General features: G+C 42.2%; 1 protein-coding gene across 14 annotated transcripts in view; it reads right to left on the reverse strand.

Moving 5' to 3' along the window:
* Positions 1-5713: 5713 nt before the first annotated feature.
* Positions 5714-23224, reverse strand: part of TIAM1 (TIAM Rac1 associated GEF 1) — a 172436-nt gene continuing 154925 nt past the window's right edge. For 12 of the 14 annotated variants that reach the window (XM_085241793.1, XM_085241807.1, XM_085241798.1 and 9 more), the window contains 12 exons: positions 20764-20943; positions 20267-20335; positions 19852-19977; positions 17612-17720; positions 15402-15581; positions 15159-15277; positions 13267-13375; positions 12071-12129; positions 11258-11360; positions 10415-10502; positions 9414-9586; positions 5714-7458 (listed from right to left, as the gene is read on the reverse strand). In XM_085241793.1, coding sequence (XP_085097919.1) covers positions 6986-7458; positions 9414-9586; positions 10415-10502; positions 11258-11360; positions 12071-12129; positions 13267-13375; positions 15159-15277; positions 15402-15581; positions 17612-17720; positions 19852-19977; positions 20267-20335; positions 20764-20943 — 1788 coding nt within the window. In that variant the 3' untranslated portion in view covers positions 5714-6985. The remainder of the gene's footprint in view (positions 7459-9413; positions 9587-10414; positions 10503-11257; positions 11361-12070; positions 12130-13266; positions 13376-15158; positions 15278-15401; positions 15582-17611; positions 17721-19851; positions 19978-20266; positions 20336-20763; positions 20944-23224) is intronic. The other 2 variants (XM_010722825.4, XM_085241828.1) reach the window with 2 other exon arrangements.

Genomic DNA, 23224 nt, shown 5'->3' on the forward strand with positions numbered 1-23224 from the left:
TGTCCCCTGCACTCAGCTTCCCAGGGGTCCCTCCTTCAGCAGAGCTGCAGTTCAGTCAGGGTGCTCACCTCGACCACCCCCCAGACTCTGGGAGGGGGGAATAGAACTTTTAAGTCTGATGCACTAAAAATCACAGAACCACAGAATCACAGAATTGTAGGGATTGGAAGGGACCTCTAGAGATCATCGAGACCAACCCCCCTGCCAAAGCAGGTTCCCTACACCAGGTCGCACAGGTAGGCGTCCAGGCGAGACTTGAATATCTCCAGAGAAGGAGACTCCACAACCTCCCTGGGCAGCCTGTTCCAGTGCTCCGTCACCCTCACCGTGAAGAAGTTCTTACGCACATTCGTGTGAAACTTCCTATGCTGCAGCTGATGTCCGTTTCCCCTTGTCCTGTCTCCACGCACCACTGAAAAGAGACTGGCCTCACCGCTATGGCCGCCACACCTCAGATATTTATAAACCTGGATCAGGTCCCCGCTCAGTCGCCTTTTCTCAAGGCTAAACAGACCCAGTTCACTCAGCCTTTCTTCACAGGGGAGATGCTCCAGGCCCTTCACCACCTTTGTGGCCCTCCGCTGGACTCTTTCCAAGAGATCCCTGTCTTTTTTGTACTGGGGAGCCCAGAACTGGACACAGTACTCCAGATGAGACCTTACCAGGGCAGAGTAGAGGGGGAGGATCACCTCCCTCGACCTGCTGGACACGCTCTTCTTAATGCACCCCAGAATGCCATTGGCCTTTTTGGCCACGAGGGCACACTGCTGGCTCATGGCCAACCTGTCGTCCACCAGGACGCCCAGGTCCCTCCCTGAAGAGCTCCTCTCCAGCAGCTCATCCCCCAGCCTGTATTGGTGCATGCAATTATTCTTCCCTAGGTGTAAGACCCTACACTTGCTTTTGTTGAACCTCATCCGGTTTCTTACTGCCCAGCTCTCCAGCCTGTCCAGGTCTCGCTGAATGGCAGCACAGCCTTCAGGCGTGTCAGCCAATCCTCCCAACTTCGTACCATCAGCAAACTTGCTGAGGGTGGCCACTATCCCCTCATCAAGGTCATTGATGAAGATGTTGAACAAGACCAGACCCAGCACAGACCCCTGGGGGACACCACTGATTACAGGTCTCCAGCCAGACTCTGCACCACCAACGATGACCCTCTGCGCTCTGCCAGTCAGCCAGTTCTCAACTCACCTCACTGTCCACTCATCTAACCCACACTTCCTCAGCTTTGTTATAAGGATGTCGTGGGAGACAGTATCAAATGCCTTTCTAAAATCAAGGTAGATTACATCTACCGCTCTTCCCCCATCCACCCAGCATGTGACAGCATCATAGAAGGCCACCAAGTTGGCCGAGCACGACCTCCCCTTGATGAACCCATGCTGACTACTCCTGATACTCCCAGTTGTCTGGAGATGGTATCCAGCACAAGCTGTTCCATCACCTTTCCAGGGACAGAGGTGAGGCTGACAGGCCTATAATTACCCGGATCTTCCTTCTTGCCCTTTTTGAGGACCGGAGTGACATTGGCTATCCTCCAGTCTTCAGGGACCTCCCCTGTTATCTAATAAAAAATAGTAGTTAAAGGGAGAATTTCTCATTTCAGGTATTTTGCTTCACGTGGGAGAAGACAGAATGGCAGAGAATGTGTTTTGTACCCAGAGAGAGAGTTTAGATAAAAGTCTAGTGATGTTTCTGCAGAAAGGCTCCAAGGATTAATGGCAATCAGCCACTGCTGCCATGTATTGTGTCCAGTGCACTTTGGGTGCCCCAGGAAATGCATCTACATCAGCACCAAGCAGTCCTCACTGGGTTGAGAGGACCAAGATATAGTGACTCATGGCCTCCATTGTTGGCTCTCCCTCTCCCAGTAAATCTGCATTCCTGCCACTTCTTATGGAAGGCTGTTACCAAGTTTTATCTCCTGGGAATTTGTCTACTTGTTCCATCACAATATTGTCACATTTTGATACAAAATTGAAGATACTTTTTTCCATTTATTCCTGTTCTGAAAAGAAAACAATACAAACCTTTCCAGTTTGACTGGGAGTGGTGCAGAGGGGGTCTGGACCATAGGACAGTGTTGGTGGGAAGGGCCCTCGGTAGGGTCTCCAGCCCCGTGACCAGACAAGGTTCTGAAGGCTTTCTCCACAACATCCTTCCAAACTCCCAAAGGGCCCTGCCCAGGCTCTACGAACAATTTGTTCTCATTTCAGGAGCACTGAGGCATTCCCCCAAGGTTACGTGCAGCCAGTACCACCTGTAATGTCAGCGCGCAGGGGTGAACAGCTGCAGAAACCATGGTTTTATTTTGAAGGTCAAATGGAAAATACTTCATTGGTTAAATTTATTCCCTGGCTCATCATCATTCCTTCCATGTTATGAAATTGATTGGAAACAGAACTGAGAGGAGAATACAAGCTGGATACTTCAGTATTAGAGGATTCCCAGGTGTACCTGCTGGACACACAATTCCATGCACTCCAGGCAGTCAGTGTGACTTTTCTCACCTCTTCATCACTCTGCCACAAGAAACGATTACTTACTACATCTAATTACTTCTTCACATTAATGAAAAGGAAGTACCATCCAGCTTTGCCTCCCACAAGCAGTTCACAAGCTTGCTCCATGACCTTGTGTACTCCTCCACCTGCCTTCATTTGTCAAACTTAAACTAGGAACAATTTACCCAGGCCCCGAGGCTACTATAAGATCTCATTATTGCAAAGAGCTCCTCTAGCCCATGCCCATGTATAACACAGTATTATGTATTATTAACAGCATGTAGCCATAGTAAGACAGAAACAGAGGAAGTAATTTTTCAAATGTTTTCTTTTCCCTCTTCTTCCCCTCCCAGAACAATGCAGAGCCACAGCAGGCTTCCAAAGTTCTGGGCTGGATTCGTTCAGCAACACCGGCACACGGACAGTTCTCAATCTACATGCATGACAGCTCTTCTAATTGGAAAGATTACAAAAGTCTACTGCTCAACTGAGTTTCTCAGCAACTGTTAAGAATAAAATTAAAGGGAAAGGAAAACCAGCTGCAGAGAACCAGAAGACATCCACTGTGGGAATTGGAGCTGTGGGATAGGCAGCACTCCTATCCCCATTTAATTTGGCCATATTAAAACTAACACAGCACAGAGACAACAACCACAGAAACAAAATACTGCCTGTGCCATTCTGAAGCAGGTGCAAGAAGAGCAGGTCTGCTAGAGAGGACAACAAATAATCTGACTGGTGAAAAGAGTTAAGAAAAGCACTTCCCAAACCTCAGTGTTAAGGGATGCCTGTGCTTTTCCCATGGATGACTGCTGCTGCTCTTCTACTGCAGGCAAAACCTGGGGGCTGTGCAAGACTTCACGAAACAGCAGCAGTAAAAACTTGTTTTCTAATAAACCAGCTCCCTACTCTCCACAGCTCACCTTCTAAGGCCAGTCTGCCAGAATCTGCACACAAAAGCAAACTGCTTATGCTTGGGGAGTTCTAGTTCCACTCTCCTATGAAGAGAGATCTCATTACAGCCTTCCAGTACTTGAGGAGAGCTTATAGAAAGGAGGGAGACTGACTTTTTACATGGTTTGATAGTGACTGGGCAAAGGGGAATGATTTTACACTTAAAAGAGGAAAAATGTAAATCCTCAGAGGGCAGTGAGGCACTGGCAGATGTTGCCCAGCTGTTCTGTGATCCAATGATTCTATGACTCTATGATTCTACGATTCTATGATTCTACAACAATAACAAATGGTGGGAGCCTGGGTATCACCCGTGGGCCAGGGAAGCTCCTGTCAGTCTGCTGAGAACAGCAGCTCCCTATCCACAGTGGATCCTCACACCTGGACTCAAACTCAGCACCCAAAGGGTCTGGCTTTTGCCAAATAACTGGCCACACCTAAACTGAAGGGCTCTTCTAATACAAAGAGAATTTTGCTGCTCCCCTTGCCTCTCTTGTTGAAATATATACTTACGTTCCTTGTGATCATCACTGAAAAAGAAACCAATCTAGCTGATTGTGGATATAGTAAGGAAAATGGCAATTGTCACTTCTGCAAAATATGAAGTGAGTCCTACCCACATAAAGTCTGTGTAGTTCAGGCTTTCCCAAGCTATAGTGGTTGGCAGGTGAGAATACAAGAACTATTTCAAAGCACTGCACCTTCCACCTACCAAATCTTTTATGTAAGACCTCATACAAGATAAATTAACTACATAATGTTAATTCCCAAAGTGAGGCATGATACAAGGCTCTTTGTATCTGAAAGCTGAAAGCAGAATCATAAAACAACCTGAACTGGAATGGACCCACGGGGATCATCGAGTCCATCTCTTGGGTCCACACAGGAATATCCAGAAACTAAACGATGGAGAAAATACACGTATGTAAACAGAGGCAAACACCTGAACACATCTGAAAAAAGGTTATGGCAGTTGAAATGAAATTTCATACTTGTTCACATTCATTCTCAGGTGAATTTACGAAGAAGCACTAGAAGTTTTTGCTCTAAGGTTTTGTTGGAAATTGATGCAGTTTCACAGACTTGGGGGAAAGAGTTGTTAGTTGCAGACTCAAATACACTACTTTACTGTGTTGTAATTAGTCACAGTGGGCAAGTATTTGCATCCAGAATTTGGTGTTCCAGTCTGGTTTTCCATTTTCTAAAAGGCAAGGCTCCAGACTTGGATCTTCTATTGGGGAAAAAAAAAAAAAACCATCAACAAGCTTGCCCTGGCCTTTCACTCACAGGCAAACTGAAGTTCAGCACCCGTGGCCAAAGGAGCAGTTCTTTACTCTACAGCCCAGATTCTATTGAAATGCAGAGATGAGGGCTCTGCTGAGAGCTGCAGCTGGAGGAACCCATTCCAAAGGGACATCTGCACAAGACCCAGAGCATTCAGCATTAGAGGTGGACACCTGACAAGTAAAGAGACTCCACAGGTTTCAAAGGCAAGGAGTGGATCCCACAGCTTCAGCTGCTGTAGGACTTGCTTCCTACTTGCTTTCACTGAGAAGGGCACCAGTCTTGGAGAATATGTACACATACCACTATTTCGACTGTTTTTTTTCCAGTATTTTATTTCTGACAGGCATTTACAACGTTCCATTCATAAAACTAAAAACATAAAAATAGACCTTCTTACAGCTTATAAATGAAAGATACAAGAACCTTTGACATAGACATGTCATGATATTATGTACAAGAAACACGGTACCTTCCACGTACCAACCTTCCAGTATTCCAGAACTGACTGTATTCCACTGGGCACAACATTAGACAGATAAAACTCTGCTGTTCTAGTATGCTAGGACACCTCTGATGCGTAGATGATATAAAACAATGATGAGATCATACAAAGGTTATAGAAACCTTTCTAAAGCTTATATGAAAAGAAATGAGAAGATAGCAAAAGGTTAAGAGAGAAAGCGTTCATAAGAACAAGTATAGTGGACCAGAAACCAGAAAGGGGTGGAGGAGAGGGGGATATGCTAAGTGGGACACAAAGACAGTGATGGATTTTGGGGGGAATAATTTTCGTTATGTTTTAAAATATAGTCAGAGTGGATTTTATAAAATATAATCCTAAAGTTATTATAAAATTTCAGGTTTTCAAAGTACCTACTGATGTGTCAAACACCAATAGATACCAAAAAAAAAGAAAACTTCATATAATCTTCCTTTTTTTTTCTTTTTTTTTTTCCTCATAGGTGAAACTGAAATGGGAAAAGCTATATAAATTCTTAAAAAAAAAAAAGTGCTATTTGTGTTTTGCATTTGGAAGTCTACGTAAAAACCATTTTAGTCACATTTTACCCTGTCTCAGATGCTTAAATAACAGATTTAAAATGTTGAAGAGGTTTAGAACTTGCTCATACTCTATTGCGATGGATAAGCTTTCAAAAAGGAATTAAAATACACTAGTTTCACCCACAGTAGGAGAATGGATGAGGTCAGTTTTTTTGGCCATGAATTCCCTGTCCCCTAAGCCCAAACTGTGTCAGAGAAAGCAGACCAAATGAATCCACAATGCTGCTGCCCCAGTGGCAGCAAGGTTGCACCACGGATCAGTTTGCTCCGCTATAATTCAGTAATGTCATTTTATTCTTTTTATTATCTAACTAAACTCCAGCCTCAAACATATACAATAATCCTTTTCTTGAAGAAAGTTATATCTAAATAAGAGTTTCCAGTTCATATTTTAATATAAAACCCAGCATTCCTAACCCTCTGCAAAAATCTAGCCTTGTATCCTAGACATGGAGCTAAGCTAACACTGTAAAATTCTTATCCCTTTGTGCCCCTGCATCAGGTAAAATACAAAAAAATATTTCTTCAAGTGTTAAATTTGGATCTCTTAAGAGAGTTTGGCATCTTTACAACATTATGCAAAACTAGAGCTTCCAACATTGACATTAAATTAGACCAGCCACAGACCAAGAGGACTTAACACAACATAAATCCCAAACCTTTCCTCACACATTCCTAAAATACATGTATATTCTCTTACATTTAAAGAGGGAAAAGTAATAAGAATACTGCAACTGTACATGTTAAAAAGGCAGTTTCCTCATTCAGGAGATGAACCTACTGTTGACATTTTACGGCTATAAAACCCTTTGTTCGTTGTGCTATTGTATAAGCTAGTTTGCTGTACGTAGGTTAAGACATCCAGAGTAATTTGTATTCCAGTGATTATATTTTCCCCATACTTAATTTCAGCCCCTGATTATGTTAGAATAAATAAAATAGTGTGAAAGCCCTTGGTAACGTAAGACAGGACCTTAAGGTTATTCCGTTCCAAGTTTTGAGCGTTTTACAGTTGCCTAAAGTGTGGCCGCATGGCTTCAGACCAATTCAGCTGCCATAATGGTGTGTGCAAGTGTGCAATCTATGGGGACTGGTCCTCGGCGGTGCGCCGAGAGCGGGAGGGAGAGCGGGCAGGATGGGGAGACCTACGCATCTGGGCAGGGAAGGGGACCGGTTTAGAGCTCTGTGTTCAGTTTCCTGCTCGGGACAAAGTCTTCACGCCTGACCCAGATGACCTCCTCGCCGTGGCCCTCTACGTCACCGTTGATGCCGGTCAAGGCCGCCTGCTTCTTCAGCTGGGTCATCCTGGAGGCGTGCGTGTCCATGGCCGGGCGCGAGCGGTCTCCGCGGCACGTGATGGAGGCTGCCTGCAGCCGCTCCCGAAGGTCTCGGTCGGCCACGGCACCCCTCATGGCCTCACAGTACTCATCGTCATCGCTGAGGATGTCCGTTTCCTTGATGTCCTCCTGCTCCTCATACTGAGCAAGGTCAAACTGTTCCTCTACCCAGCGGTCAGTGTCCCCACCGTGCGTGGGCTGCTGGGGCTCTTTTTCGGGGCTGCTTGTGAAGACGGCATCTGAGTCAATGGTAAACCTGTTTCGGGCCAGCCGCCGCCTCCTCCTCCCAAGAGACTTGCTTGGGGCTGACACTGTGCACACACAAAGATAAAACCCCAGAGGCTTTTTACACACGGTACAATTCTCTCTAGAAAGTTAGTCTTCCAAGGGCCCTTTATTTAACACCGCTAGGCACAAACCAGGCAGACTCCCAAGAATGACCTAGTCATTCCGCATCCTCCCTGTGGGCTTCACTCAGCTCCTCGGCACAAGTCTCTCTCCAGCTGAAAAAGGGGTTTCTGCTACTCAGATCCATGGCTGGGATAATGGCCCACAATTACTGTTCCTCCTAAGTGGTAGGCAGCCAGCCAGCACAAATGCATCTGTTCAGCTCAGCTTCTTGCAAGAAGCACCCTGCCATCAGTACACAGCAAAACCCAGCTAGCCTTACACTTCAATGCGGGAAATTGCTTTGTCTCGGGTTAGAGCAACATTACAGGTTTCCAAACAGCTACCTCAGTACTGAAGGTGCTGGAATTGTTGCTTTACTTATGGCATGTTTTCTATCCAAGCTAGCCTTTTCTCCACTTTCTCCCTGCTAGGGAAGGGGGGAAGAAAAAAAACAACAAAAACAACCTTTTCAGAAGTTCCTGACTCAGTATCAGCTGGTCTACTAGCTTTTGCAAAAGGCCCAATTAGCAAATTCACGTCTTCAGTATTGGAACATCATCCTAAGAGGCTTGTGAGACAAAAAAGCAGGGGATGAATCCTGCAGCTGGAGGACCTGCAGTATCCCAGTACTTTATATGCATACACTCAGTTCCGCTGCAAGCAGGTGAACTGTGAGGTTATAGTTTGTCCTTCTTCACTCAGCAACACCTTAGCGCGTGCAGAATATATTCATTAAACTCTAGCAGCCTGGGGAGCATGGGCCACATTTTAATATCCCTGAGCCTCAAAACATGCACAAAGGATAACAGCTAAGCTGCTGCAGATTTTAATTATGGTGAAAGATCTGGACTTCGAAAGATTTTCATCGCAGCAGAATTCATCATGCAAATGCACTGACAAGCCAAAATAAAATAACGTTTGGCATCTACACATCAGCCCCACAGGCTGACTGAAGGAGCACTGTTAAAACCATTGCAATTTGGCCTTCTCTCGAATCTTCTTGCTTATGATTCTAAGCGCCTGCGAAGCAGATGGCTAACATCACTTCAAGTGAGAAGCCACGCTGCTAAAAATGCTATTGGTCTGGCCTGCTCTTTACAGAAGAGGAACAGAAAGCCTGAGTGTCTACACTGCTGGATCTAATGAGCAGAAAAAAAATAAAATAAAATAAAAAACAGACCAGAACAAAACATGTAGCGGTGCCATGTATTTTTCAGTTGGAAGCAAGTGTTTCATCCCTCCATCATCTAGTGTTCTGAAAATGAAAACCTGCTTTTCCCTGGGATTTTCTCACTGCTTTTGCCTGAAGTTAACTGAAAAGGAAAATCCACGGTTTAGGACAGACCATTACAATAAGAATATCAAGTGTATGCCTCTCAAAGTGCGAGAAGTAGAAGCACGTGCCTTTAGCCGTAAAGCTGAAAAGGCTAAAATGGAGGGAGTAACAAGTTTTCTCTTCAAACCACACAGATCTTTCTTGTGCATTTTATTTTAAAAGTGCTTGGGTTAGCTCAAAAATTCTGTACGTGCTTTTGTTTAAAAAAATATGCAGTGGGCTTCTACTTTCTTCAGTTGAGACCCATTTCCAGATTAAAGTGCACAGCCAATTGGTATCAACAGGAATCCCTTTTCTCCCTTCCATGCCAGGAGGAGTGCTCTGAAGCTGAGCCTCGAGTGCAAAGCAAGGTAAATAGAGGCAATTTAAGGCTCTAGAAGAGGTGAAGCATGGAAAAACAGCAGGTTGTTTTGTTTTTGTTTTTTTTTTTTACATACACAAGAGAGAATGCAAACAGTAATGTGCAAGTATCAGACACGACCACAACCTACAACGGTGCTGGGGTTACTGGGATCTTGAAAGTCTGTAGCCCTACAGTACCTGCCCTGTTCATGGCTGGCCTTGCACCTTTTAGAGCACACAATCTTTTTCCACCAAAAGGAACATATTGCTGGGATGAGGGCAAACTTTCGGTTTTGAGAAGCTGCCTTCTGTGCTTATCCCGCAGAATCGAATGCACTGCCTTCAGAAAGTCCTTCCTGTGTTCTGGTGAACTGAAAAAGAGGAGAGAATACAAGAGGCAGAGTTACCTCTTGCAAACTGCCAAAAGCTCGCTGTAAATGAGATAATTAATGACCAGTACTGTAATTTAAAACCACAAACTGACTGGCATACATTTATTCCCAAGAAGACTCCGTTTAAAAATAGTATTTTCACAGCAAAGCCAAATCTGTAATTATTGCAACAGATATCAAAGAAAACAAATATGCTGTTTATTAACAAATCATGTTGCCATGCACCCCTTTTCTTCCAAAACCACCACACACTTTGCTTTGTCTGATAAACATCAAGCTGACCTGTGGTGACTAATTAAATCTCAGTTTGTAGCCTGTGATCACACACCAAGAAGTCCTGCAGATCTGTACTGCCTAGTAGTGGGACCTGGCTTGATATTGGCTCTGTTGGACCCTGGAAGGTTTACAAGTTCTCGTTTGAAGTCTAAAACACAGTAGGGCAACCACCACAATAAACACAGACAAAATTAATCTAAGGAAAGACTAATGCCCTAAGGACAGTAGTTGGAAGTTGTTGGCATGAAAGGTACCAGCTGAACAAGACACATTAGCAGCTACCTGGCATAAAGATCCAGAAGTTTAATTGGATGTAAATTTGTGACAGGAAAAGTGTAATAAGGACATTCTTTTAAAAGCATGAGGTTGATCAAATATATGCCTTTATCCTAGGTAGAGTTTCATAAAGGTTCTAACATGCTCTCCCTAATTTTCCCCCCAGGCAGTTCCCAGACTGTCTTAGATGAATGATACAGGCAAACTGGGATCCAGGGATGCAGCTGCCATTGGAAGATTTGGAAATACACTTACCTACAGCAAAGGTGAAACGTTCTTTCTGGCCTGCCTTCAGACTCAGATTTAACGTGGACAATCTCACATACAGAATTGGTCTCTGCATCTAAAGCAAAAGCAAACAGCGCTTCATAAAACAGGCTCTCATGCTTAACCTCAGTTAGAATATTTATTCTGTAACCCTGAAAAATTGTTAAAGGTTGCGTGGGACAACAAATCATGTGTTGAAAATAATATTAATTCATGGATGAAAAGCGGTAGTGGGCAAGTGGCTAATGAAACAACACATAAATTGGCCAAAATCTAGTAAGGCTTCATATGCACTCAGTACTATAAAAGTAACAGAAAAAAAATGGCTTTTCAGGTACTCCATATATTCCAGTATTGCCATATCTTAGAGGTGTAACTTCTGCAGACAGCTAAATACATGTTCCTTCCACTTTTACTTATGTACTGGGAGAATATATTAAAAAAATCTCAAAGTCTTAAATAATGACCTTCACTGCCATTTGTCATCTGCTACAACAAACATTCACTAGCTCCGCTGTTTCATAGCTGCAAGATTTCCTTCAAGTCTCTAGAAGAGGAACAAAATGAACCAGAGCCAGGAGCAAGTTTGTTCAGGTTTTCTAAAACCTTGACTGCCTTCAGAAAAAAAAAACGACAAGGTGAAAACACAGAATTGGAGCTTTTGCCCCTTAGTTTCTCTCTAGGGTTGTTACTGCTGTTGTAAGTGTGGATGCCATTTTCAGGTCCCCAGAGCTGCACACACATGTACTAAGGACAAACATTGGTTAGTTACTGAATGTTCCCAAAACAAAGATTAAAAGGATTACCAAATTTTTGCAGCTGGAACATTACCTGCACTTGCCAATGCTCGAACCTGCAGTGCTTCCAAAGGTATCATGTGACGAAAGCGGAATGGATCCCAGTCTTCATAAATTGAAGCTCTATGTGATCCTCCCTGGGAGAATTTCAAAACACCATTAAGAAATTGGGATATTCAGATATCACAGTTGTCATTGCTATGCGCTGAAAATGTCCAGCTAAAGACTTGTTGCAGTTCTTTTTTTCCCTACATCATCTCAGTAACTAGCAACGTTGAAGTGCCTATCTATGAAAGTCTTGTTAAGTTCTGAGCCAAAGCAACCATTAGACCAATGAACTCATGTCAATTCCTTCAAAAATCATTTAAGACTAATCCTACACTCACACTTCCCATTGCACATACGCTCATGAACGTGCACTGATCTTGCTTTAGTCACTCCAAAGTCATTCTGTGTCCAGTCAACTTAGAAGACAAGCATTTCAAATCACACTTTTGGTTTATGCTGTATATGGGAAGCAAAGTGTTTCCTATAATATTATAAAATATATTCCCCTGTTGCATTAAGCCACGTGTTCACTGTGAAACATAGCTTTAAATTCTAATTTTGACTCCAGAAGGATCTGCTGATACGTAGTGCTGGCACACCTTATTTGCCAAGAGCAGCTAGCACTTGCTCAGTGGCATTTAAAATGTGCAGAAACTAACAGCCAGGACTGAAGCAAAGGCATTGTGTTTCAGTAAGAAAGTTGACAGACAGCTCTCATATTTGATTCATATACACTGACTGAAGAGCCAAACACAAGAGAAATGTACGCAGCGGCACAGAAATGGTCCACACAACTTACAAGTTTCTTCTTCTGTTTGGAACCATCCTTGTACACAAGGACCACAGCAGTTTTGAACACTGGAGAAGAAAGTTAAAAAAAACAAAAGCCATGTAGTAAATAAGGTTGGGAAAAGGTTTCCTATATGCCCAAGCACACAGACATTTCAGCTCTTCAGACAGCCCTTAACTGAGTCAAGGAGGAATGAGCCATCCTACCAAAAAGCCCAAGCTCAACAGCTTTTAGCACACTATTACTACACGGGCACTTAATTTTGGACATTTTATTCCATCAGTTTAAAGCTACTGGGAGTACTTCAAGTTGCTGCACATTCCCAGCAGCTTTCACGAGGCTACTCAGCTTCAAGGTTTCCCAGTTTACAGCAATGCAGTCAATTTTTATATGCTCTTCAGAGCAAAGATGAAAGATTCCCCATTCATAAGCTGTTTGGTATAAAACAAAAATAAAATCAAAATCAATGGTTTTCTAACCTGCATAGCTTTCTGAAAACAGCAACATAAAAACCCACTGCTTATGAAGAAGTTCAGGAACAAATAAAATCTAACAAGTAATGCTTAGCTTGACTTAACTTTGCAAGTAACAAGCAGATGATTTGCCAATATAAGTGCTCCAGTAACACTGCAATGTATCATGCTTCAGTGCAGTGCAAAGACCTTGAAATCTATGCCAACAGCATCTTCAATTTCTCATCTGGCCACCCAAGAAACAGTACTTGGGAGAAAGACAGACTAATCTGAAGTAACTCTCTGGGAGTTCTGGCTGAGCTTTAAGTACTCTCTAAAGTTTAGATGCTCAAAACATTTTTGGCATGAGGCATGAAGAAAAAAGGCAAAGCCTCATCAAGCCTTAGCCCTATCCAACAGGATGCGAAGCAGTTACATAGCATATATCAGACTATCAAAATATATTTTTTCAGATGCAAATTCCTTTCTGCATAGTTCTCAATATGTTGCCTGGAATATGGGTTTAAAAATCTCTTGCACTATTACAGCAATCACCTCCAATTTTTTTTTTTACCAGATTTAGATGAACACAGAACAGAATTTGACCATTACAGCAGAGAGACAAGTACAGCTTTAAGATCCAGCCAGTGTTACAGAAGACAATGCTCAACTACCTTCAACAAATATCTGGTAAGGAACATGAACATGATACAGTTTCTCACACATCTGAAATGAAACTACTAGGATACAAACCAAATGCTGCCAGCTCAGGTTCCTTCTTCCATTTCCCTAGTGAAGCAGGAGGATTAAGCCATATCACTGTGTTATGCAAGAGCAAATCCCCCATGGAAAGGTCTGCAACCTGCCAATCACAAACACATGCACAAAGAAACAGTGTATTTCAGTCCAAAGTTTTCTTTCTTGAACTTCAGTTCAAGAAAACTTTCCTGGACTTAATTCTAAAAAAAAACAAACAAAACACAAGTACATTTTTGGAATAAGTTATTTAACCAGATGACTGCAAGTGTGTGCAAACAGACTGACAGATGGCAGTAGATGTGTGTAAATCTTTAATTGGAGGGCATAAATAAGAAATCAGACCCAGCCTGGCTCTCAAAATTTTATAGGCGGTCAGGGCTGACAAAATGAGAAAAACAAACACTTTCCCTTGTGTTTTTGTCTGCTCCTTTGCCATCATTCCTCTCACCAGCTTTGTGATATTTTGTTTGAACATCTAGGAATACTCCCTCACATACTCACACACATGCAGTTTGGGGTAAAGTTCAAAGATAGCACCAGATGAAGTAATTGCAGCAACTACCCTCCCAAATTTGCCATGGCTTGTGATTTCCCCCAAAAGTTCACGATGGAAATGGACTAATAATGGAGTTCTTAACAACTGCTGGGATATGCATACTAATGCCATTGCAGCAACCAGATCTTTTTCTTTGACTTCTCCCAAAGTGATAATTGAAGGGCAACCTCCAGTCTGGGGGCCATCTTACACCATTCCTCCATCCTTCTCTTTCTCTCAAAAGTTTGGCTTTTGCAAAAGGATATCACAGATAAAATGAGCAAAACAACCAGAGCTCTCCCTGATAACAAGAGCAACACTAAGATATGTTTGTCGTCTCCTCTCCCAAATTAACACCAAGCCACAGCTGTTCCATCAACAGAAGTCCTGACCCATTCTCCCAACTCCTCTTTGCCAGGATCACCACAGCTTTGCCAAGGGCACCTGGTCTCTTCTCTCTCCCACCACTTGCTTCTCCCCACTGCTGTTATATAAGTTGCTCACCCAAAACTTTCCCAGGACCATTCAATCCCACACCACCTGTATCCTGTATTTGCACAGCAGCTCTTAAGCTTGATCTTCATCCCAGTGGGTGGCAAAACCCTACTACCATTACTTTGTATGTCATGTCTCTCTTGCATTCATCCATACCACAGCTCACACTAGCTCTTAAGCACTCAGCTTCAGCATATCTCCACCTTTTCCTCAAATCTCTCCTGACCTTGCCCATTACTTCACACTACTCTCCTTCAAGGCACTGTTGGAATGCAGGCCTACATTCTACTCAGTAAATGAGCGATCCAGGTCTCAGACTGAAACTTCAACACATCTTCCACAGCTTTCTGCATCCAAGACTGACCACATTCAACCTTCAAATGTTTCAGTAAGCACTCTGCAAGATCTGGACTGAAGTTCAGGACTCTCATATATCAAGCCCACTAACACACTTTCTGAATCAGAAATAGTAGTTTCTCGCATACTGGAGCTCACTTTGATCTCTTTGAAGTGATTAAAGTCATAATTATAAATTTGCCTCAGGACATCCATCTACTCAGACTGGTGGGATGACATTGTGTTGAGAGAGAAGAGCCAAGATATGGACATTAAAAAGTTGAACTGGGATTTTGAACCAAACACAACCTTCAAAGTGAATTAATGCACTTCTTTACATTGGTTCTACTCACTGAACTGTATACAGAGAAACAGTTTTTTAATTGGACTGGGATCCTCTTTGCACAGGAACTACTTCAATGACACAGAAGGAAAGGTGAACTATTTGGTACAAATTAACATTCACGCTACAGGCACCAAAAGAACAGCTTATTTATTTTCTTTAAATATTGTTTGTTACCTCTTTTTTCTCTCCTGTTTGTTCTGCTATGAGTTGGTCAAACACTGCCCCGTATTCTTCGTGGATTTTTTGCATTTCATTAATATGGCTGGCAACTTTGTTCATTGTTTTTATGGCCACTATAGAAGAGAGAGAAAATGGGAAAGAGATGAAAAATATTTTTAAACCTTTGAAAGGAAGGGCGGGAGAAGGGCTCCAGACCAGAAGTTAAACAGAGAAGAGGAATGCAGGTTAGCTCCATACCATCGAGGTGATAATGTTCTTCACTGTCTACATCAGTCAGAGCAAAGAGCTCCTTCAGCAGGAGAGGGTATTTCAATATCCTCTGAATGGGTTTGATGAGGTAAGACTCCAGCGTGGAAGAGTGCTGCCGTCTGGGATTCTGAGCATCCAGAAATGCCTTGAAAGCTGTATCTGTCTTGGCTAAAAGATTAAAATGAAGCAATTGGATAAATCAAAAATCGTAACAGCTGTCCCAAGAAAGTGACTTTTTGAGCATTGAATTCATTTATCTGTAGTCACTTTGCCAGAGATAAGCTATTTATGAGTTAATATCAAGTAATACCCACTGTACCAAGACTGGGTACACTACCCGGGGTGATTTCACTATACACCTCATTTCTGGCCCTGCCATTTGAGAGCAGCATAACCCCTTTTAATCACTTTTTTCCTTTACAGATAGGCTCAAATCAGAAATCTGTAAGAAATCACAGTAATCATCTGGTCTAACAGTCAAGCCCACAATATTGGCAAGTACGGTTATTTTCTCACATCATTATACCTTAAGGTGCATAAACAGACAATAATAAATAAATCAAAAACTAATATGGAGGCAGGAAGCAGTAAATTTATATACCACATTTTGAGAGTGCAAGCAGATTGGGTACCTGACTGCTATCATCTTTTCTACCTTATTGCTACCAAATGTATAAAAATACCATTTGACTGCTCCTTCTTCTACTAGAACATAAAAACAGAGTGAAATTTTTAGACATACAAGTTATTCAGTGCAGAAATAATCCCCACAAATGCTTTTATGAGAGCTGCGATCCCCGCTGAGGTTAGGTGTTTTGTTGGTTGGTTGACTGTAGTTTGGTTTTATTTTTCCTTCCTCCCTCAGACAGTCACCTGATTTCAATAAACAACTTCAGTTTCAAATCCAAAAGCCACCTGCACCTCAGCTGAGGACACTACTTTACACTTGAAATACGCTCCCAAGCTTTTTAAGAGATTTACCTCTGGAATCAAATCTGAAGTTCTGTTTGTGTCATAATTCAAACACAACCATTTTTCATTCATAAATATAGTCAGTAATGAAAAAATGACAAAACAAAACAACCAGAACTACCTACTCTTTGCTCTTAGCATTAAGGTCAAGCAGATTGCAAAAGAAAGCATGGCTGTGACTAGCAACAAACCGTTTATTCATGCATTCCACTGAGCTGCCAACTATTCTTTACAGCATTGCAAATGAGACTTTACAAGAAGAAATGAAAAATGAAACCTGCATAACAGAAACAAACCAAACAAACAGTCCACATAAGTTTTGTATTGACAGACATCCAGGTGTTCTTTAAAAACAAGAACTTCCCTTTTAATGGCATTGCTCCTACAACTGGAGCCATCTATTTATTTAACATTTCATCCAGAAATTAATTGCATGAAGCACTGCTAACTCTAAGAGATTAACACTTTCATGGGACAAAAACATCCCTCTAAGTCAAGGAGGCCCATGATCACCTGTATGCCAGACCATAGTTCATTTATCTCTACCTCAGGAAGCCAAACTCTGGTAGGAATTTATACATGGAAACCTCTCAGGCAAATTGGATCAAAAACAAGAGGAGGAAGAGAGGGTAGAGAAAGCACAGCTAAATTAAAATATTTAGACAGCTTCCATAAAACAGTCTCACAGGCTGATCTTTTCCTAGCAGCTGTCATCATTCAACCACATTTGCTGGAGCTTTAATGGAATTGTTATGAGCATGGATTCACTGCACACGCTCTAAAAGGAACCAGAGGTCATCACCAGTTCCGGTTCCAAAGTACACAGTGATCCATTAGTACAAGCCCAGTGATGGGAGACTTTTTACTCTCTGTATGACTGAGGGGGAATTTGACGTGTTGGAGAAGTGGAGGAAAAACTGCATATGAGGTTAACTGCCTCTTGTAATGAGCTACTTGGGTATGATTACATCAGTGGTGGTCTACAAACATCCACAGCACAGAGCTCTCTGGAAGTCTGTCAAGCCAGACAGGCTGACTTCCCTATCACTGTAAGAACTCACAGAGAGCAACCATACACACATGTCCCCAACTCTCCATCACAAATCTCTGAGCGGTCTGGTGTGCAGTAGCCACATTTCATCCCCCACACAGCCATCTGTGACAGCCCAGACCAGTGCATCACTGCCACATCTCTCTGGTCTGTCTGTCCAACACACAGCTCCTACCTTTCACCAGTACTTTTGGGACTTTCGTGTGGCTGGCACAGAAGGCACTGTACAGCTTGAAACGGTCGGCGTAGTAAAGGAAGGATCCACCCAAGGAAAACAGCACTTTCTAAGATTAAAAAAGAAAAGCATGTGAAGACCAGTTAGTTATTTTCCCTTCTTGAAAGTCATCTGAAGTCAAGCTAGCAAGAAAGTAGGAGGCTTTCACAGAGAATTGTGTGAAAGCACTGCTTTTCTAAAACTGCCTTAAGTATCAATTCTGGTTCCCAACTAGGAGCCTCCATCAGCAGAGAAAGGTCAGAGCAACAATACTGGGATGTCTTGCAAGGTTGATGGGAGGAGTGAGAATGGGGTTTTCCTCCCTGACCCTACAATGGGATGGAAGCACAGAGGAAGAAAAGGAACGCAGGAGTAGGATGGAGGGTTTTCATTTAGCTGTCAGATGACAGATACTACATTTTTAGAGTTTTTCACACCACGTAACAGAAAATAGGACCAGCCTTGGTGCCGGAATCCAGCCTGGATACAGGCTACATGGTTAACATCATTAGTTGTGTTCCCAGTCAGGCTGATCTGCAGACACCACTGACTAAAGAGGAACTAGCTTCACAGCTCCAGAGATATATTTAAATGCTTAAAATGTTCTTTGTGGCCAGACACCATAGGAGGGACTGGGTGTGTCCAAATTCACAATGGATCAGACACTAAGGAACTGCAAGCAGGACTAGTATCCCTCTGCACAAAAAAAGCAAGGCCTCTACTCTGCTGAAAATTAGTTTGTGTCATGGTTCAAATATAATACAGATCTTTATGTCACAGTCAAGCCTTTGCTCCACCACCCACCAAGGAACAACAGCATGGGGTGAAAAGAGATGAGACAACATCTAGGCAGTTTGCCTACAGTCAGCAGAAGGAAGCAAACTGCAGAACTGAAACCAAGTCCAGACATCACATTTTCAACTGCTTTCAGACCATACCTACAGGACAGAAGCGAAAAATAAATCTGATGTACATTTTACGTAGAAAGGTAGAAATAATCTTACTCAGAACAGAATTCTCTCCATGAGAAAGACTCTTCCTAATTTCTCACCTCTACCTAAAAAGAGTGATCACACTTTTTTTTTTTTTTTTTTTTTTTTTTTAGTGGGAAAGCTGTGCATTTGCATTCTCCATTAAAGGCACATTTTCTACAAAGCAAAAGTTAGGATAGCAGCATTCATGATTGATGCTGATTTTTAATGAATACCTGACAGCAAGAAGCACAGAAACAGACACAAAGACAATTTTTTTCAGCAGTTTTTCCACGTCTGTAACTTGGTCAAAGTGCAATCCCAACGGATTTATTATTATTCATCACAACATTCTGTCCTCTACCAAGGTGAGCTGTCTAAACATGAAAAAGTTCCCCAAAGACAAAACTGTTTGAGCTGCTTGCCAGAAATCTAATACATCACGTACTACAGAAGACACAAAACTACTTCTGCATTTTCCTTTTTCTTTTTTCATTTTTTAATGAAATATATATGTCTCTAGTTTACACTTCTAACTTTCATGCACAAATGTCAATACTTGGAAGCAGTTGCTGTATAGTTCTGCTATGCTCAAAAAGCCTAACTGCAGAACTCAATTTATATTCTGTACCATAGCCCCAGTGGGCTTCTGAATTGCTATATTAGACCTGTCAGAACAAAGATCTTATGTAATATTCCATTTCTAGTTTTTCTTTACAGCTTGAGTCAAGAAATCTGACAGGAGAACAAGAATAGTATCTCTAAACACATGGTGTTACATACTTCTACTGCTCTGTACAGCTAAATGTAACACGAAGCAAAATAATAGCAGGATGGTCTTCCAGCAGCCTCAGTATTAGCTAGCAACCAATCTCATGCATAAGTAGATGCTGGTTTTAACAAAAAGAGTGACAGTAAGTAAAACAAATACAATAAAGAGTGTTAGAGGACAACTTCCAAGATATAGTTTATCATTTATTATAACATTAAATTGTGAGCCTACTCTGAATGTAGATAGAATCATAGAATCACAGAATGGCCTGGGTTGAAAAGGACCACGATGATCATCCAGGTCCAACCCACCAGACCAGGCTGCCCAGAGCCACATCCAGCCTGGCCTTGAATGCCTCCAGGGATGGGGCATCCACAGCCTCCTTGGGCAACCTGTTCCACTGCATCACCAGCCTCTGAGTAAAAAACTTCCTCCTAAATAATAGATAATGAGTTTACCTTAAATTGCTCAACTTTTTCAAGCTTTTCCAGGTCTGGAACCAGCCTTACTCCATCTTCAAGAGTTTTCAGGAACTCCACCTGAAATGCTACCATTTCAGTCAGATTCCCAAAGAGAACATCCAGCTAAAAAGAGGAAAAAAAGCAACATGCTGAAAATACCACCTTTAAGATCAGTTCACAACTAAATCATGTCTTCTAGAACTTCAGCAATTTTCAGTCCAGTCATATAATCAGAGTGTCCATAAAGGTACAATATCCATTATTGTACCTTTACACTCTGCTCAGTGAGCTATTTTAAAAGAAATGGAATTCAAAATTTCTATCAGAGCTCACTGAAACAAGCAAATTTAGGGGTGTGGAGGGGTGCATTATGTAAGCCATCTAACATAAAGATAAGCACTAGTTAACATACCTCATCTGGTGTGAGGAACGTTTCTTTTTGTAGAGGCTTCAGGTATCTCTCCATTAGACAGTTTAGGTCCTAAAAATTCAGAAAAAGATTCCCATGTTGGTTCCTTGAACTCTCTGAATGTTTATTGAAGAGGCTAAGATCACAGTTTTGCTCGTGTATGGATTTTTCCTCCACACACATAAGACGAGTCAGATTTCACTGAATCTATGACTGCGTAAGAGGAGACACACAGGTTTTCTAAGAAAATCAATACAAGATTTCACAGACCACCGTTCCTCTGCATTTCTGTCAAGTAAAGAAATTTCAAAATTACCGAATATCAATTTTGAATGCCTACTTACTTCAGAGGGTTGTTTAAATTACTATTCTAGTGACAGATTGTAGAATCCAATAAGAGATACATGCACAAAGTAGGACTTGAAGTAGAGAAGTGGCTAACAAGGCTTTCCAGAAGGAGAAACATTAGCGGACTGAAACAACATATCAAAATTCCCTACTTTGACGTAGGTGCGCTCTGTTTCGAGAAGTTCGCAGATGACCTTTCGCAGTTTATCTGCATCTGTGAGTTGTCTCATGGTGGCCAGCTGGGGTCCTGTGAATTCCTGAGGATGAGCACTTGAGTCAGAAGGGTTCATTTCATGAAGACTGCGACAGAAAGCAGCGACCTGCTCTGTACTCTTTGAAAACAAGAAAGAGGAAAGGCCAGTGGTAATAACTGAGCAGGAGTTACAGGAACAAAGGAGTTGAGAACCTCTGCAGTTATGAAGCTGCAGTCACCAAAGTCCAGACGTATACACATTATTTCATATATGTATCTACCCATTCTTTCAGTGCCTAAGGGTGAAAGAAAAAGAGTTGCATAATTCAAGTTAGCTGAAGCATTGTCTGATAACCTTCCCGGTTTCAAATCAACATGAAATTTAACAGGCTTGTCTAGCATTTAAGACTGAAACAAACAAACAAAAGGGCCTGAGAAGTGAGAACTAAAAATGATAGTGCCATCAAAACACCCAAGCCCTTTGCAAGTTCCCTAATCTAGTTTGCAATAGTCCTGTAAAGGCTGTGTCAGTACAGCCAAAGAGACAACATGGCGACAGAAACCCTTTGAGTTGTTTTACAGGGGAGGAAAGCCACCTGGGTAACCAAAGCCTCAGGCTTCAAAGCTTTCTGGAAAGTAACTGAGTTTTTGTTCTGAGTCTGAAAACACAACTTGCAGGGTATATTTCCTCCTTATGCATTAGGTTTTTCAGAGCTGCTACATCTCACTGGTTTCTTTAATGTTTAATTATGTCTCTCTATAAAGAGAATTATCCTCCCTTCACCTCCTCTCCTTAGATCACCTGCTTGCATCTTTCATTTCACTGCAAAGTTTGGAGCAGGTACAGTCTCATGTGTCAATGACGACAGTCCCAGGCTTCTAGGATTGCCAGCACAGCAGCATGCCCTATCTCCTTCCATCCCCGAGACCTGGTGAGAGCTCGGGAGGGAAAAGAGCTTCTTTACTTGATCACACCTCTCTAACCTTCTGTGTTTAATCCTGCCACCGTATCTTAAACCAGATTTAGAGACTTCCCAGCATTACCTCTATATCCCTCCAGTCCACAGTGAAACAACTTACACCAAATTATCCTGTTCAAACAGAAAACATGCAGGGAAAGGGGAGAGTAAAAAGAAAGAAAAAAAAAAAAGCACACCACCACGTCACAGTTTGGAGACAGATCCCTACCCACTGGGAGATCACTCCCACCAGCCAGTACCAACAGCAGCATCAGGAGCCTGAGCTACCTGAACCACCCCACAGCTTTGTGGTGATTTGGTGCCAAAAAATCTCTGCATTTGTTAAGCTGCATCACTTGCTCACACATCACTGTTTTCCTACCTGTTCACTTGTTAGACTAGAAGGCCATGAAGCTCAAGAGGAATATTAATCATTTTAGTGGCAAGAAAGGGATATCCTTCCATAGAATAATAGATTAGAATCATTAGGGCTGGAAAAGACCTCTAAGATCACCCAGTCCAACCACCAGCCCACCCCCACCACGCCCACTGCCCACGTCCCTCAGTGCCACATCCACACGGCTCTTGAACACCTCCAGGGACGGTGACTGCACCACCTCCCTGGGCAGCCTGTGCCACTGCCTCACTGCTCTTGCTGCAAAGAAATTGTTCCTAACATCCAATCATCAAACACCTGCTTTCCCTGAAGGTGTCCTATGGCTGTAAATGCTAAATGTCCCACTGCAAGGCATCTCAGTAAAGATACTTGTTATGCAAAGGATAATTTTCATCAGGACAAAATTGTTAGCAGTTAACTAATGGTAGCTGACTGCCTATACAAAAATGCCTCTTGGACATGGATGTTCACAGGGAAAATATTCATCTTTAGCATGAGATTTAAGCTCAGATCAGGCAGAAAGGAAAAGCATGGTTAGAAAAAGAAAAACTAGTGAGTCAAGTCAGTTCATTTCTAACTAATTTAGCTTCTGGTAACAGAACATGTCAGTGAGTGTCAGATTTATTAGTCAATGTAATTCCATTTATTTCTCTCTATGCTTGCCAGACTCGTAAGTACAAAGCAAACCCAAACCTTTAGGTTAAGTTTGCAATACGTTTCAATACACATGCTCTTGATCTCAACAGCTTCAAATCTAAAAAGTGCAGTAGGTTAAAGCCTGGCTTCAATGGCAGTGCGAAGAAACAACTGCCCAGTTACCTGCTCTGCTGGAAAGGGACAAAGGACTGACAGTTAACAGTGGTGAATGAAAGCCTGCAGAGACTCAAAATAGGCTGGGTTTTCCTCAGAAATTCTTGAAAAAATAATTTGAGGAAGTCACACCCAGTGGCATTTTATTTTAAGAATCAAGTGTGCAACTAAAAATAGTTACAGTATATAGAATATGGTATAAAAGCAAACTCCACAAAACCCCAAGTGTTTTCAGCAGTTTGTGTGTGACAGCC

This window comes from Meleagris gallopavo, chromosome 1, assembly GCF_905368555.1.
Source record: "Meleagris gallopavo chromosome 1, MGAL_WU_HG_1.1, whole genome shotgun sequence".
NCBI lineage: Eukaryota > Metazoa > Chordata > Aves > Galliformes > Phasianidae > Meleagris > Meleagris gallopavo.